The sequence below is a fragment of the Heptranchias perlo genome, chromosome 22 (genome assembly GCF_035084215.1).
Source record: "Heptranchias perlo isolate sHepPer1 chromosome 22, sHepPer1.hap1, whole genome shotgun sequence".
Taxonomy (NCBI): Eukaryota; Metazoa; Chordata; class Chondrichthyes; order Hexanchiformes; family Hexanchidae; genus Heptranchias; species Heptranchias perlo.
The window spans coordinates 39337902-39352864 of NC_090346.1; the positions used below are offsets into that span (position 1 = coordinate 39337902).

The 14963-nt window shown below is 42.2% G+C and overlaps 1 protein-coding gene across 3 annotated transcripts in view; it reads right to left on the bottom strand.

Annotated features, from left to right (window-relative positions):
* Nucleotides 1–3828: 3828 nt before the first annotated feature.
* Nucleotides 3829–14963, bottom strand: part of ciita (class II, major histocompatibility complex, transactivator) — a 79383-nt gene continuing 68248 nt past the window's right edge. For all 3 annotated transcript variants that reach the window (XM_068003341.1, XM_068003340.1, XM_068003342.1), the window contains exons 19-23: nucleotides 14601–14684; nucleotides 13372–13455; nucleotides 12644–12727; nucleotides 6996–7089; nucleotides 3829–4911 (exon numbers count right to left, since the gene is read on the bottom strand). In XM_068003341.1, coding sequence (XP_067859442.1) covers nucleotides 7014–7089; nucleotides 12644–12727; nucleotides 13372–13455; nucleotides 14601–14684 — 328 coding nt within the window. In that variant the 3' untranslated portion in view covers nucleotides 3829–4911; nucleotides 6996–7013. The remainder of the gene's footprint in view (nucleotides 4912–6995; nucleotides 7090–12643; nucleotides 12728–13371; nucleotides 13456–14600; nucleotides 14685–14963) is intronic.

Below are 14963 nucleotides of genomic sequence, written 5' to 3' on the forward strand. Positions count from 1 at the left end.
TGTCTTGTGTCTTTTAATGCATTCATTAAAGTTTTTACTTGAAGGTCTCAACCCTTCCCAAAAGCCTGGCTGAGACACTATGAGCTGGATGCCAATTGTGCAGTTTGTATATGTGCAGTGTACCTAATTTCCCAGGATGCATCAGTACCATTTAGTCAACTGTACTGACAAAATATTTTTCTTTAGCTTCTAGCAATTTTTGCCAAGTAATTTTTCAAAATTGCTTGAAAAAGGCCAGAGGACAAATTTCAAAAGCTTTATCCAGGTAAAGTTATAATGAGAGGCTAATTTTAACACGTCTGATGGTAAACTTACAGGATCAGATCCGCAGCCTGTTTTACACCCCGCGCAATTTTACTTTCCAGAAAATCGGACAGGGTGTAAAAACGGACAGCAGATTCAATCCGCTCAGTGCCCCACTAGAGTATATTTTGAAACCGGAGAGGCTGTGTATATGTTTGTACATGTATGTCTGCATGCACACAGACAAGAAAGAAAATGTCAATTTATTGATTACACATCTTTTGTTTTATGTTTTATAAACTTCAGAAAGTGTTTTAAGCTGTGGGGAAGACCAGAGAGTGAGAGAGTGGGGGTAATTTCCACCTTCACTGCCTGGGCAGTAATCTGGCAGACCGGATCGCCTGCCTGTTGTAGAACTGATCTGATTTTTATCCCAGTATGTTTTCCTATGGGGTAACGTGTAATGTTCACTTTTCAAAATAAATACCAGTTGAATTTTGAAGCCAACAAATTATTTCATCTGTGTTTTATTTATAATTAGAATGGGTAATTGCTAATTGCGTGCACCTGTGACAGATTCTAATTGCTAATACCAATGAAAGACAAAGAATGACATATAGATAGGTAGAGACAGTGACTTTTCTAATTCTAATTTGATTTCTTTCAAATAAGATAGTAAGATGAATCTTTGAAAACAAACAAAACCTCTTTGAGGGATGCAGATAGGTAAAGGGAAGGAAACAGGTTTAGGAGGTGGCTCTGATCTCATACCAACCACCTTGCTCTGCTGTTACTCATCTAACCCCTAATCCTCAGCCAGTGCCTCTCACTCCTACCCTGCTCTCCCTCAGCAAAGTTCTGTTCTTTGGGACTGATCACAGATTCATTGATTACATTGTAAAGGCAACAGGAGCACCAACAGAAAAATAATATATTACACCTCATTAAAGTTGATTGTCTTAAATTTATTTAAAACAGCAGCAAAATTTATAATGATAGTTTAGTGCAATTTGGTATTTTTACAGCAAAAGTGGCAAATTCTTCACTTTTTAAAAATAATTCCTTAAAAATACTAATTTTGTTTGATAATTCTTCTGACAGCAACTGTTCTATACAAACATGTACAATACATGGTTCTATTCTACATATTGACAAATTATACAAACTGGTATTGACATTTTACACATATTACACATCATTCCATACATACGCACGTAAGCATGCATTGGAAAAGGAACTCAACTCATTTCTGTACAATAATAAATGAATGTTATTCTTAAACATATTATAAAAATGAATTGAAATATATTGTTTGCTTTTTTGCCTTCCTAGAATATTTACATATGAAAGAAAAATATGCATAAATTAAAATCTGAAAGGTATTGAGATATTTATTAGTTAAGCAGGAAGTGTCTTTAACTATCTAATTGCTATTCTTAGATCTACACTGTCATCAAAATGGGGCCTTACCACAGAATAGAAAGCTGGTTATTCGTCCCCTACTCCCAGCAATGGTATATTCCCACTTTACTTTGTGCCCATTATAGGTTAGGCACGGAGTAGAGGCTACTTCACTCACGGGTAGGGGAAGCAGGAAGGGGAAGGATTTTCATTGGGCTACTCTTGTGCACTCCCTAGTGACAGGGCAATGTCGAAAGAGTAGGTTGACCATCTACCCTCTTAGTTGGACAGTGTAGGAAATCTAAAGAGGGTAAATAAATCGGAAGAACATCACCACCACTTCAAACTTGGTCCTCTGCAGATCAGTATTGACAACTATTAAAATACATTTCTAGAATTAATACCCTCTTGGGTATTTATTTCTTGAACGTGACCTAAATTTTCTCTAACTAAAGCAGCAGTATTGTATGACAAGATGTTCAGCAAATCAGCTGCCTTTTTGTTTATATTCTAGCCAAAGAATGCATGTTACTACTGTCATTAAATGCACAGTTAAACAGCAGCAACAAACCACCAACACTACAATAAAGCAACATGCAGTAGATAATTCACTTAGTGCAAATCTTACTCAATAATTCATTTTGTTTTCCAGCTATGTCAGGTATGGCAGCCTGCAAAGAACACGCTCAACACAATTCATTATTTTATTCACAAATGTGTGGATCAACAGTGCTATAAAATGGTTGGCGTATTGCTCCACTTCCAGTGGGAGATGGTATAGGTTGGACAGTGCTGCTCTCTCCAAGCACGGTCCTGACAACGAGAGTGAAGACCTCAAAACAACAACACTCTTATAAACCTTGACCTCTTGGTATAAAGGCCACTACCAAGTAAAAGGAAAAATCTAATATGGTTTTGATATACATGGTGTAATCTTCATTGATATTCCTGGTATTTCATGGAGATGAAAGCAGTCTGAAAAAAATGTTCGATGATTATGATGCCACCAGTACCACTATAGTAGCCGGTGAGTTATCAAATCAGGCTGCACAGTGAAAATTGAATCCTATGGGTTTTTGATCACATATTCTTTACATACAGGGTAATGATTCTTTTTCCTGTGATTCTATATTAAAAATGCTCCCTGATAATAACACAGGTCCTATGTCATAGAATTATATTCTTTGGGGTCTTATGCTATTCACTACTTTTATCTTCAAAGGTAACAGAAAACCGTAATAGTGAACAAATCAACTGCTAGAAAAAAACTGTAATCACGAAACCAATCAAACTAAAAAGTCTCCTGATTCAATAAAAGCTGTTAACCAGTTTTCCCAAAAGCTGTCACACTGTGAGAAAGGCATGTGTCTGAAATTGTGAAATCACGGCGTAAATCTTGAATCAAGACTACACAATATATAAGGGCATAGATTATATTAAACTAACATTTGTACCCAAAAGTTCCTCTCATTACAAAACTCTTACCACTGAAATGTTTGTATGTACTACCAATCAACGTTGTAATAATTACCTTTCAAAACATAATGGCCCTGAAATTCTACAGGGATCCTCCTGCTTTCCCACCAAAGAATCCCCAACAGAATTTCAGGGCCAATGCCTTAAATTTATTAAATTAGGTATCTATTATCTTTTTTTTAAAAAACTGTAAATATAATATAATGGGACAATCTGACAGTACACCAATGGGATGAGCCACTGAATGGTGGGATGTGGACTGAATGTAATCTCACAAAAGCTGAGTTTTGAGCTCAGCCATGTTTCACCATTGAGAGGTACAGAACCAGCAAGGAAAAATCAAAGAACGATGCACCTCAGTTGCTCCTCTGAGGAAGGGGCTCGAAGGGCTGCAAAACTGGCTTGACGGTTTGAATGGCCTACTCCTGTTCCTATGTTCCTGTACACCTCCTAATGGCCAGTCACAATTCAGAGGTCTGGGAACAGATCACTTAGCCATCCTCTTGACCTCGTCTTTTTCCCATTCCATCTCCTTCATGTTTCCCTTTGTCTGTCAATTACATCTTCTAGATTGAGGAGGTAGAGCAGGAATTGATGTTGCCTGAAGCTTTGATAATTAGCTCATGATTCTGAAGGAAGTCAATAAAGAACATTTTTCACTGTCTTATTCTTCCATGTCATAGATTGTAAACAATTTTATAACACCAAGTTATAGTCCAACAAATTTATTTTAAATTAAATTCCACAAGCTTTCGGAGGCTTCCTCCTTCGTCGGGCGGATGGTGGAAATGATATTTTCGAATCCTTCGCATTTGAAAAACATAGAACAATGCCTGGTGATTACTGCCCGTTGCCAAGGCAATCACAGTGAGCAGACAGAAAGGTGTCATCTAAAAGGCCACTGAATATACAACCCCCCAAAAAAAAAGAGAGAGAGAGAGAGAAGGAAGACAGTCAATGACCCGTTATATTAAAAACAGATAACATTTGTTCGCTGGTGGGGTTACGTGTAGTGTGACATGAACGTATGAGGTTGCAGGAAAGGATGCCACAGAGCACGGTACATTGGCGAGACCATGCAGACGCTGCGACAACGGATGAACGGACACCGCGCAACAATCGCCAAACAGGAGGGTTCTCTCCCTGTCGGGGAACACTTCAGCAGTCATGGACATTCAGCCACCGACCTTCGGGTAAGCTTACTCCAAGGCGGCCTTCGAGACACACGACAACGCAAAATCGTCGAGCAGAAATTAATAGCCAAGTTCCGCACCCATGAGGACGGCCTCAACCGGGATCTTGGGTTCATGTCACACTACACGTAACCCCACCAGCGAACAAATGTTATCTGTTTTTAATATAACGGGTCATTGACTGTCTTCCTTCTCTCTCTCTCTCTCTTTTTTTTTGGGGGGTTGTATATTCAGTGGCCTTTTAGATGACACCTTTCTGTCTGCTCACTGTGATTGCCTTGGCAACGGGCAGTAATCACCAGGCATTGTTCTATGTTTTTCAAATGCGAAGGATTCGAAAATATCATTTCCACCATCCGCCCGACGAAGGAGGAAGCCTCCGAAAGCTTGTGGAATTTAATTTAAAATAAATTTGTTGGACTATAACTTGGTGTTGTAAAATTGTTTACAATTGTCAACCCCAGTCCATCATCGGCATCTCCACATCATGTCATAGATTGACAGCTTTTCTCAACATCCTCGTCTTTATGAAGAAATGTGAAGAGTAAAGGTTTTCCCTGCAAAATCCCGCTGCTGATTTGTGCTCTGTTGTAAAATACTGTAAGTTAAAAGAAAAGAAAATACCAATTAGCTGTGTTTCACTTCCACCAAAAATATCTTAACTCACTGGAAAGAGAAAGAGAAAAGGAAAAGGAATGAAAGAAGGATTGTGTTGATTGGCACTCTGATTTTTTGCTTCTGAGATCGGGCTTCAAAACTAACCCAGACTTCTGGGATGAAGCCTCGTCGGTCTGCCAGCTGTAACAGTTTTAAGTTGAATGGGTTTGAGCACTCTTATCTCAGTTCCATCTGAGTGAATGTCCACTGCACAAAACTGCATATATGTTGGTGCTAACTGGCACCCAATTGTTAATCCTAGTCTGAAAAGGCATAAAGATTGCTGCTGTGGAAAATGGAAATATCACGCTGATGCTGCAAGGAATGTGCTTCTGAAATAGGTGGTTAATGCACATTTGTAGGATCGAGTGTAGGGCCATTACTTTACATAAAAGGCATGTATCCTTTACCTGAGAGTTTTGGATGTTTGCAATGGATATAGTGCCAAAAATGTAAAATGACCCATCCCCACATAGAATGAATACAGCCCAGAAAGAAGTCATTCAGCCCGTCCAGCCCGTGCCGGCTCTCTGCAAGAGCAATCCAGTTAGTCCCACTGCCCCGCCCTTTCCCCTTGGCCTGCAAATTTTTTCCCTTCAAGTACTTATCCAATTCCCTTTTGAAAGCCACAACTGAATCTGCATCCACCACCCTTTCAGGCAGTGCATTCCAGATCATAACCACTCGCTGCATAAAAAGGTTTTTTCTCGAGTCGCCTTTGGTTCTTTTGCCAATCACCTTAAATCTGTGTCCTCTGGTTCTCGACCCTTCCACCAACGGGAAGAGTTTCTCTCTATCTACTCTGTCTAGACTCCTGATGATTTTGTACACCCCATGAAATCTCCTCTCAACCTTCTCTGCTCTAAAGGAGATCATTCCTAGCTTCTCCAGTCTATCCCACGTAACTGAAGTCGCTCATCCCTGGAACCAGTCTAGTAAATCTTTACTGCACCATCTCTAAGGCCATCACATCCTTCCTGAAGTCCGGTGCCCAGAATTGGACACAATACTCCAGCTGTGGCTGAACCAGTGTTTTATAAAGGTTCATCATGACCTCCTTGCTTTTGTACTCTATGCTTTAATTTATAAAGCCCAGGATCCGGTATGCTTTTTTAACTACATTCTCAACCTGCCCTACCACCTTTAATGACCTATGCACATATATCCCCAGGTCTCTCTGTTCCTGCACCCCCTTTAGAATTGTATCCTTTAGTTTATAAAAGAAAAAATTTTACCAAAACTAAAAATGGAAGAAAGACGGTTGCATTGGGGATGTTTCCTCCCTGTTGCCAGGATGTTGTATAGTGATAATTATCTTTATTTCTCGTGAAAGAGGAATATTTTGCAACAGCATATGTAGAACAATATTATCCCATAAATCGCCTTTTTGATAGTCCATTGCAGTGTCAGAATGTAATAAATTGTATACAAGCAGAGTGTCTTTGGAGCAGCATAAAGACCAGACTATTGAAATATATTTTAACAAAGATCGATTCTTTTTCTTTTCTTTCTGAACCCCATTTCAGTAAAGTGTAATATCTCTGCATAGCACAGTTGCTCCAACTGTAGGATAATAGTGAGCTTTAAGCTCTGGTTACAAATTTTGACCTTGGTCTCAATTTGAACTAGCCCAGTCACTAACTGGGGTTTTATGTATCAGAGAGTTCCATCCTAGAAGTTTAGTCCGGCTTTATACAAATGCAGCACCGTCAGCCAATCCATGGAGCAGCACTGACAGTAAATGAAGACATCCACAATCCAGACTCTCCAGCCCGCTGGCTGAAGAAGTAAGCACTGTGTTGGGAAGTACCAGTGACAGTTTTTGAATTGAAAAGAGTGGCAAAGAGCTTAAAAAACTTACAATGAAGGTGTACATTTCTAAATGGTAATTTTCAAATATTAATTATATTCTGGATAAGAAGAATATTATTGAGAAGAAAAAGATTTAGAGTGCAAGGAAAATACTAAAAACTAATAGTTATGTATTACAGAAGGGGGAAAAGTCATGTTTACTAGAAACTTTACCTGGGAAAGAAGATTTGCCTACTGTAAATTGATTCGGACGTCAATCTGTTGAAGGTGTTCAGACATCCAGTGTGTAATTGTAGGGCTCCACATCCTGTGAATGAGAACAGAAAGTTGTGAAACATAGTACAAACTCCCTCACTGCCTAGTAGGCAAAGGCAGTGTTCAGTGTAGCATTAAACCATACAGACAAGGAAGGTTCCAGGATAACATTTCCAGTCTGATCAATTGGTCCCAGCTGGGGCAGGGGGAGGGCTGCTGCATTGGCCTCAGCACCCATTGCCGATCCCACTCCTGAATGCTAGGAAAAGTATGTGTGTCGACATCAGACAAGGCAACACAGTGAGGTTGGCTGTGAGCTCTCTACAGTCAAATGGTTTGCTGGTGCTCATGAATGGCCACTTGGGTGGGGCACTGGAGTGTCGACGGGCTCCTTAGAACTAACCCACGGCAGAAAGCGCCTTCAGGAGAGAAAAGGAGAAAATCTGAGAGAAAAAAGATTTTTAAAAAACGTTTGGGAATGGAAGATGACACTGGGAATACTTAGGTCTTAAAAAGGGAAGAAAAAATAAATCAAATAAATCAGATTAATTCAGATCTGCAAATAATTTGGAACAGCTGAGAGGAGCGGATCGGAGCAGAGGGAGCGTCCCATAAAAAGGTGGGATTTCAGAGCGCTGAGAACAGCTGAGCGGATCGGAGCAGAGGGAGCGTCCCATAAAAAGGTGGGATTTCAGAGCGCTGAGAACAGCTGAGAGGAGCGGATCGGAGCGGAGGGAGCGTCCCATAAAAAGGTGGGATTTCAGAGCGCTGAGAACAGCTGAGCGGAGCGGAGCAGAGGGAGCGTCCCATAAAAAGGCGGGATTTCAGAGCGCTGAGAGGAGCGGATCGGAGCAGAGGGAGCGTCCCATAAAAAGGCGGGATTTCAGAGGGAGCTGCGAACAGCTGAGAGGAGCGGATCAGAGCAGAGGGAGCGTCCCATAAAAAGGCGGGATTTCAGAGGGAGCTGCGAACAGCTGAGAGGAGCGGATCGGAGCAGAGGGAGCGTCCCATAAAAAGGCGGGATTTCAGCACGCTGAGAACAGCTGAGAGGAGCAGATCGGAGCAGAGGGAGCGTCCCATAAAAAGGCGAGATTTCAGAGGGAGCTGCGACGGAGTTCGAAGTGACGTCAGGAATCAGAAAGGGACGCGACACAGGGGAGGAACCTGATTGGTGAGTAGGTTCAGGTGAGTATTTCTACTTTGATACAGCAACTAAAATAAAAAGAAAGGTAAGGTCTGCAGGTCTGATAGCAAGTAGCGTTTTTTTTTAGTGAATCAAGGTCCCTAGTGTAGTTAACATTCTCTAAATTAAGAATAATTTAAAGGAGTAAACTCCTTAAAGGGAGTGGTAAGTAGTTTTTCTTTCCTTTTATATTCTCTTGACATTGTAGTTGTTGTTAAGCTAACTTAAGGGTTAAGTCATGGCAGGAGATCCCAGGGCCGTGTCATGTTCCTCTTGTGGGATGTGGGAATTCAGGGATCCTTCCTGTGTCCCTGATTCCTTCACCTGCGGAAAGTGTTTCCAGCTGCAGCTACTGTTTGACCGCTTGACGGCTCTGGAGCTGCGGATGGACTCACTTTGGAGCATCCGCGATGCTGAGAAAGTCGTGGATAGCACGTTCAGTGAGTTGGTCACACCACAGATAAAAATTACTGAGGGAGATAGTGAATGGGTGACCAACAGACAGAGGAAGGGTAGGAAGGCAGTGCAGGGGTCCCCTGCGGTCATCTCCCTCCAAAACAAGTATACCGTTTTGGATATTGTTGGGGGAGATGGCTCACCAGGGGAAGGTGGCAGTGGCCAGGTTCATGGCACCGTGGCTGGCTCTGCTGCACAGGAGGGCAGGAAAAAGAGTGGCAGAGCTATAGTGATAGGGGACTCAATTGTAAGGGGAATGGACAGGCGTTTCTGCGGACGCAACCGAGACTCCAGGATGGTATGTTGCCTCCCTGGTGCAAGGGTCAGGGATGTCTCGGAGCGGCTGCAGGACATTCTGGAGGGGGAGGGTGAACAGCCAGTTGTCGTGGTGCATATAGGCACCAACGATATAGGTAAAAAACAGGATGAGGTCCTACAAGCTGAATTTAGGGAGTTAGGAGTTAAACTAAAGAGTAGGACCTCAAAGGTAGTAATCTCAGGATTGCTACCAGTGCCACGGGCTAGTCAGAGTAGGAATGACAGGATAGCTAGGATGAATACGTGGCTTAAGAGATGGTGCAAGAGGGAGGGATTCAAATTCCTGGGCCATTGGAACCGGTTCTGGGGGAGGTGGGACCAGTACAAATTGGACGGTCTGCATCTGGGCAGGACTGGAACCAATGTCCTTGGGGGAGTGTTTGCTAGTGCTGTTGGGGAGGGTTTAAACTAATGTGGCAGGGGGATGGGAACCGATGCAGGAAGTCAGTGGGAAGTAAAGTGGTGACAGAAACAAAAGGCAGTAAGGGAGAGTGTACAGAACATGACCGGACAGATGGTCTGAGAAAGCAGGGCAAAGACCAAGGGAAGTCTAGATTAAACTGCATTTATTTCAATGCAAGAAGTCTGATGGGCAAGGCAGATGAACTCATGGCATGGATGGGTACATGGGACTGGGATGTTATTGCTATTACTGAAACATGGCTAAGGGAGGGGCAGGACTGGCAGCTCAATGTTCCAGGGTACAGATGCTATAGGAAAGATAGAGCAGGAGGTAAGAGAGGAGGAGGAGTTGCGTTCTTGATTAGGGAGAACATCACGGCAGTAGTGAGAGGGGATATATCCGAGGGTTCGCCCACTGAGTCTATATGGGTAGAACTGAAAAATAAGAAGGGAGAGATCACTTTGATAGGATTGTACTACAGACCCCCAAATAGTCAACGGGAAATTGAGGAGCAAATATGTAAGGAGATTACAGACAGCTGCAAGAAAAATAGGGTGGTAATAGTAGGGGACTTTAACTTTCCCAACATTGACTGGGACAGCCATAGCATTAGGGGCTTGGATGGAGAGAAATTTGTTGAGTGTATTCAGGAGGAATTTCTCATTCAGTATGTAGATGGCCCGACTAGAGAGGGGGCAAAACTTGACCTCCTCTTGGGAAATAAGGAAGGGCAGGTGACAGAAGTGTTAGTGAGGGATCACTTTGGGACCAGTGATCATAATTCCATTAGTTTTAAGATAGCTATGGAGAATGATAGGTCTGGCCCAAAAGTTAAAATTCTAAATTGGGGAAAGGCCAATTTTGATGGTATTAGACAGGAACTTTCAGAAGTTGATTGGGAGAGTCTGTTGGCAGGCAAAGGGACGTCTGGTAAGTGGGAGGCTTTCAAAAGTGTGTTAACCAGGGTTCAGGGTAAGCACATTCCTTATAAAGTGAAGGGCAAGGCTGGTAGAAGTAGGGAACCTTGGATGACTCGGGAGATTGAGGCCCTAGTCAAAAAGAAGAAGGAGGCATATGACATGCATAGGCAGCTGGGATCAAGTGGATCCCTTGAAGAGTATAGAGATTGCCGGAGTAGAGTTAAGAGAGAAATCAGGAGGGCAAAAAGGGGACATGAGATTGCTTTGGCAGATAAGGCAAAGGAGAATCCAAAGAGCTTCTACAAGTACATAAAGGGCAAAAGAGTAACTAGGGAGAGAGTAGGGCCTCTTAAGGATCAACAAGGTCATCTATGTGCGGAACCACAAGAGATGGGTGAGATCCTGAATGAATATTTCACATCGGTATTTACGGTTGAGAAAGCCATGGATGTTAGGGAACTTGGGGAAATAAATAGTGATGTCTTGAGGAGTGTACATATTACAGAGAGGGAGGTGCTGGAAGTCTTAACGCGCATCAAGGTAGATAAATCTCCGGGACCTGATGAAATGTATCCCAGGACGTTATGGGAGGTTAGGGAGGAAATTGCGGGTCCCCTAGCAGAGATATTTGAATCATCGACAGCTACAGGTGAGGTGCCTGAAGATTGGAGGGTAGCAAATGTTGTGCCTTTGTTTAAGAAGGGCGGCAGGGAAGAGCCTGGGAACTACAGACCGGTGAGCCTGACATCTGTAGTGGGTAAGTTGTTAGAGGGTATTCTGAGGGACAGGATCTACAGGCATTTGGAGAGGCAGGGACTGATTAGGAACAGTCAGCATGGTTTTGTGAGAGGAAAATCATGTCTCACGAATTTGATTGAGTTTTTTGAAGGGGTAACCAAGAAGATAGATGAGGGCTGTGCAGTAGACGTGGTCTACATGGACTTCAGCAAAGCCTTTGACAAGGTACCGCATGGTAGGTTGTTACATAAGGTTAAATCTCATGGGATTCAAGTTGAGGTAGCCAATTGGATACAAAATTGGCTTGACGACAGAAGACAGAGGGTGGTTGTAGAGGGTTGTTTTTCAAACTGGAGGCCTGTGTCCAGCGGTGTGCCTCAGGGATCGGTGCTGGGTCCGCTGTTATTTGTTATTTATATTAATGATTTGGATGAGAATTTAGGAGGCATGGTTAGTAAGTTTGCAGATGTCACCAAGATTGGTGGCATTGTGGACAGTGAAGAAGGTTATCTAGGATTGCAGCGGGACCTTGATCAATTGGGCCAGTGGGCCGATGAATGGCAGATGGAGTTTAATTTAGATAAATGTGAGGTGATGCATTTTGGTAGATCGAATCGGGCCAGGACCTACTCCGTTAATGGTAGGGCGTTGGGGAGAGTTATAGAACAAAGAGATCTAGGAGTACAGGTTCATAGCTCCTTGAAAGTGGAGTCACAGGTGGACAGGGTGGTGAAGAAGGCATTCGGCATGCTTGGTTTCATTGGTCAGAACAATGAATACAGGAGTTGGGATGTCTTGTTGAAGTTGTACAGGACATTAGTAAGGCCACACTTGGAATACTGTGTACAGTTCTGGTCACCCTATTATAGAAAGGATATTATTAAACTAGAAAGAGTGCAGAAAAGATTTACTAGGATGCTACCGGGACTTGATGGTTTGACTTATAGGGAGAGGTTAGATAGACTGGGACTTTTTTCCCTGGAGAGTCGGAGGTTAAGGGGTGATCTTATAGAAGTCTATAAAATAATGAGGGGCATAGATAAGGTAGATAGTCAAAATCTTTTCCCAAAGGTAGGGGAGTCTATAACGAGGGGACACAGATTTAAGGTGAGAGGGGAGAGATACAAAAGGGTCCAGAGGGGCAATTTTTTCACTCAAAGGGTGGTGAGTGTCTGGAACGAGCTGCCAGAGGCAGTAGTAGAGGCGGGTACAATTTTGTCTTTTAAAAAGCATTTGGACAGTTACATGGGTAAGATGGGTATAGAGGGATATGGGCCAAGTGCAGGCAATTGGGACTAGCTTAGTGGTATAAACTAGGCGACATGGACATGTTGGGCCGAAGGGCCTGTTTCCATGTTGTAACTTCTATGATTCTATGATTCTATGATCTCTAGCACTGAACGGCATTATTCAGATTGCAGTTTATTTAAATAAAAGGGAACATTACTACATGTTTGAAATGCTAGGGAGAAATGCTGTATCTATTTAATACCATATTCAATCTGGGTAAAAAAAGAGAAGATTTTAAAAGGGCAATCCTCACTAGCATTCTTCAAGTTAATCATTTGTGGAATTTGGACAAACTTACCATATTCTCTCAATATGGGGGCAATTCTTTAAACTCTGTGTCAATGTCTGGGCTCCAACATCTGTGATTTTGTTGAATTGAACACTGTGGAGATGAAAAAATGGTCCCTGTAAATTCTGCAGCAAGCAGCAAAGTCATCAGCACTACAGCACTTTCAAGCCAATTCAAACAAATGAAACCATTACATGCGCTGATTTCTTTTTAATGTTTCACAGTGCACTTCATTGATTTTTTAATATAAGGAAATCAGACTGCAAATGGGCACAATGTGGTGGAAATTCGTTTAAGTCCGTTTTCCAGCCCAAAACAGGCGTCGTGCTGCAAGCGTGTGCCTGAAGCCAGAGGTGCACCCGAAATTGGGCCTTAGGTCCCATTTTAATAATAGAGCCTGACACGCCTCCAGATACAGCTCACCCAATGTTGGGCATCGAATTTGGGCCACTTGCCCCGCCGGCAACGACCCTCAGGTACGTCCTGGGGGTGGGGGGCGGGGGAGGAAGGGAAGAAACTGTGGGCGGGTCCAGCACAGGCCGACAGTGGCCTGCAGTAGTATCGGCTCCACAGGAGGGGAAGTAAAATTTTCCAAGACCTCGCAGCCAGAAATCTGAATCTGTGTACGTTGCGCTGTTTTACACATAACAATTTCTACCCCAATGATCTCAGCAAGAGAGGAGAAACATAGACAGATAGGAAAGAAAGTGAAAATAATTAATTTTATTGATGCTTACTCTAGAACTTTCAGCGATTTCATTACTGGGAGTATTTCTGCTAGTTTCTCTGCCCCTTTATCGCCAATAATATTGTCATAAAGACTGTAAAATAAAATAAAAATTGGATCAGACAAGGTGCATGTTGATAAGTGGTTGTAGTTTATTGTATTTAATGAGATTGTCGACAGGTGTCTGGAAATTATTTGAGTGTTACATTTAAATCATCAATTTTAGCTCTGTTCGAAGCTCATTGCAATTTCAACAGTGCACACACTAAAAGAGACAAAACTCTTAACAAAAAGCTGAAGATGCAAAAAAAATTGCAGAAACCTACAATCAACTTTAAGATTCACTTACAGATGTTTGTAGGTGAAATATTCAATTTCACACAGAGTAGACTTTATATTGTCCAACATGCTTAATGGTTGCGAATTTGCAGATGTCTGTATAAAGCTTGTAATCAGCATTTTACTTTTAAAAATAAGGTGCATAGATGTTTGACTGCACGATGGCACAGTGTGCAGGAGCCTCTCATCACGGCACTGTGGAGCCGAGTGATAGGTATCCGATTTCAGGCCAAGTGTTTTTTTCCCCAAAAGGAGGGAGAATTCAGAACTCATTCACAGGCCAGCTCTTAGCAAATGCTACAGCGCGGCATTAGAGGGGCACGGGAGCAGGACACCTGCCTACTGTCTCGGCTGCATTTGGGAGATGGTTTGGGCGAGCCCTGAAAATGGAGGGGAAGTAGAAAAAAGTACAGGAATGTTCAATGTTTTAAGCATGTCCTTAAATTTACAGAAGGAATTAATGAAACTGTATGGAACAATTAAAAATGACTTACATTTTAACACTATGGGGCTTGCCAGCAACAACTTACAATTTTATTTTTAAAAATTGATTAAAATTGCTGAAAAAGATAGATTTTCCAGCAGCAAAATCTAAGAGTAAATATTAAAGAAAAAGAACTTGCATTTACACAGCGCCTTTCATGACCTCAAGACGTCCAAAAGCGCTTTACAGCCAATTAAGTACATTTGAAGTGTAGTCATTGTTGTAATGTAGGAAATGCGGCAGCCAATTTGCGCACAGCAAGCTCCCACAAAAAATCTGATAATGACCCAGATAATCTGTTATTCTCTATTCTCGGTTAAAATGCCTTAATTAGGCCACATTTATGGTGTTGGCACTTCTTTAAGTACGTTGTTTTCTTATATCAGTTCACAAAATGTATTTATTTTAAAACTTGCCTCAGTGTCCGCAAGGACTTCAGGTTGGGAAGAGATCTAGCCAGCTTTTGTGCCCCTCGGTCTGCTATCTGGTTGCGCGATAATCTGTAAAATAACAAAATAGCAACAGTTATTTTGAATTAGTTTGTGCATTTTATATTACCGTCAATATGTGAGGCATATTAAAAAGACTAGAAAATGGTGATAACGTAACTGAGGAGGGAGTGCTGTCCTAATACAGGCATTGATACTAAATTAGGGGGTGGGGGTTCCTTTACACAAGTAGGTAATGGAGCATCGGAATATATGATTATCAATCCATGGAAAAAAGCTGACTTGTGATCAGCATGGCTGCACTGCTAAACAACTCACCACCAGTTGATT